This window comes from Ostrinia nubilalis, chromosome 13, assembly GCF_963855985.1.
Source record: "Ostrinia nubilalis chromosome 13, ilOstNubi1.1, whole genome shotgun sequence".
Classification (NCBI taxonomy): Eukaryota; Metazoa; Arthropoda; class Insecta; order Lepidoptera; family Crambidae; genus Ostrinia; species Ostrinia nubilalis.
The window spans coordinates 15,036,066-15,038,277 of NC_087100.1; the positions used below are offsets into that span (position 1 = coordinate 15,036,066).

The 2,212-nt window shown below is 53.9% G+C and overlaps 1 protein-coding gene across 1 annotated transcript in view; it reads right to left on the reverse strand.

Moving 5' to 3' along the window:
* Window positions 1–297: 297 nt before the first annotated feature.
* The window catches only part of LOC135077354 (netrin-3-like), a 197,599-nt gene continuing 195,684 nt past the window's right edge, over window positions 298–2,212 (reverse strand). Inside the window, exons 7-10 of the mRNA XM_063971878.1 lie at window positions 2,037–2,206; window positions 1,886–1,986; window positions 1,341–1,464; window positions 298–679 (exon numbers count right to left, since the gene is read on the reverse strand). Of these exons, the coding sequence (XP_063827948.1) occupies window positions 529–679; window positions 1,341–1,464; window positions 1,886–1,986; window positions 2,037–2,206 (546 nt within the window). The 3' untranslated portion in view covers window positions 298–528. The remainder of the gene's footprint in view (window positions 680–1,340; window positions 1,465–1,885; window positions 1,987–2,036; window positions 2,207–2,212) is intronic.

Sequence of the window (2,212 nt, forward strand, 5' to 3'; positions counted from 1 at the left end):
GCTAGTGGCAGCTACTTTGCTGCTAGTGGCAGTTGCCTTCTGGTAGTAGCGGTTACTCTGCTGCTAGCAGCAGTTACTTTGTCGCTAGTGGCAGCTACTTTGCTGCTAGTGGCAGCTACTTTACAGCTAGAGACAGACATTTTACGGCTAGTGACAGACACTCTGAAACTAGCGACAGTTTTTTTTGAGCTAGCAGCAGTTACTTTAAGGCTAGCAGTAGACACGTTGCAACTAACAGCAGATATCTTACAGCTAGAAGAAGACACTCTACGGCTAGTAGGGGCACCGCGTCTAGCGGCAGCTACCCTACAGCCACAAGCATCCTGTTACTAGCAGCAGTCACTTAATGTCTTGCAGCTGACATTCCGCTGCTAGCTGAAGTTATTCTACGATTAGCGGCAGTCGCTATAGCTTGCAAACGACCTGTAACTAGCGGCAAACAATCTGCAACTAACAGCAGTCACTCCGCCCTGCTTCTAGCGGCAGATGCCCCACAGCCAGCGGCACTAGGCTTGGCATCCTCGGCGCCTAGTGGCAGTTGATGGCGCGGCGCTGCAGGCGGCGGATGCGGCGGTGCCAGTCGTCGCGCCACTCCAGCAGCAGCGTGCGGTCGCCGACCGTCAGTCCCGGCAGCCCCGTCGCGTAGCCTTCTTTTTCCACTCCTAGGATTAGGTATGACCTGTGGAAGATGGTTGTAATTTAGTTTTTCACTCGCGTTATTTGTTACATGGGAATGAAGTTTCTCAGAAGAATCTCTTGAGTTGCTCAGGCAGCCTGCTTATGTTCCTTATGTTCACCACCAACATTCCAATTTTTGTATGGCCAGGAACTACACTTGGCTAAAGCCTGGTCCGTGAGCACGTAGAATTATGTCCAATGACCCCAAGCTACCCATCCTTATCGCTCGCGCGTAATTATGTTGCTGTCGCGCTCGCACACTCACTGCGGGTGCCAGTCGCACAGTCGCGACCAGGCTTTACCAATGATTCCCAACCAGTGAAAGTTGGGTAACCTTGTGTGATAGCTGACTGCCTTTGGCACCCGAGATAAGTTTCATCAGATGGGCATAGGAAGAGTTGAAAGTACGATAAGTAAGGCTTGAATTGTCCTACGTTGACGTCAATCACAAACCAGTCTGCGCCACTGGCATCATTCAGTTTTACCAGCGCGTAACGTATTGGGATGTGAGCTGATGTGTCTATACGCAACGTATATTCGTACGTTGGTCAGCGTAGGAAGAATTAAAAACTCCAAAGCGGGCTGCAACGGCGTTAAATACGCTGTAAGTATAGCTGCAGCCCGCTTCGGTACCTTATAGCTCCTATAAAAGAACCACTCACTTGTTGATCTTGAGCTTAGGGCACTTGCAGGCGAGGTCCCTGGCGCGCACGTGCAGCGAGACACTGCCCCGACGCAGGCGTGAGCTTATACACACAGCTTGCACGCTCAGCTTGCTCATTATAACTAGAGGAGATGTAGGGGTTAGGGAGACGAGCTTACTTGTTGATCTTGAGCCTAGGGCACTTGCAGGCGAGGTCCCTGGCCCGCTGGCGCGAGCGCAGCGCGCGCTTTTACACGGCTTGCACGGTCACCTTGCCCATTATGTCTGGACTGAGAAGTAGAGGGCTAGAGAAACGGAATAGCATCTATAGACAGGGAGCTTACTTGTTGATCTTGAGCTTAGGGCATTATGGCTAGAGGAAGAAGTAGAGAGCTATGGAGAGGGAATTGCACCTATAAACGAGGATCTTACTTGTTGATCTTGAGCTTAGGGCACTTGCAGGCGAGGTCCCTGGCGCACACGTGCAGCGCAAGGCTACCCCGGCGCGCTCATCTTACCAACTATGACTAGAGGAGAAGTATGAGGCTAGGGAGACGAGCTTACTTGTTGATCTTGAGCTTAGGGCACTTGCAGGCGAGGTCCCTGGCGCGCACGTGCAGCGCGAGCGCGACGCTGCCCTTGCATGCTCACCTCGCTCATTATGGCTGGAGGAGAACTAGGGAGACGGAAAAGCATCTATAGACGAGGAACTTACTTGTTGATCTTGAGCTTAGGGCACTTGCAGGCGAGGTCCCTGGCGCGCACGTGGAGCGCGACGCTGCCCCGGCGCAGGCGCGAGCGCGGCGCGCGCTTGTACACGGCTTGCACGCTGAGCGTCAGCCGCGCCCACTCGCCGTCGCGCGCCGCCGCCTCGCGACCGACCACCTTGCC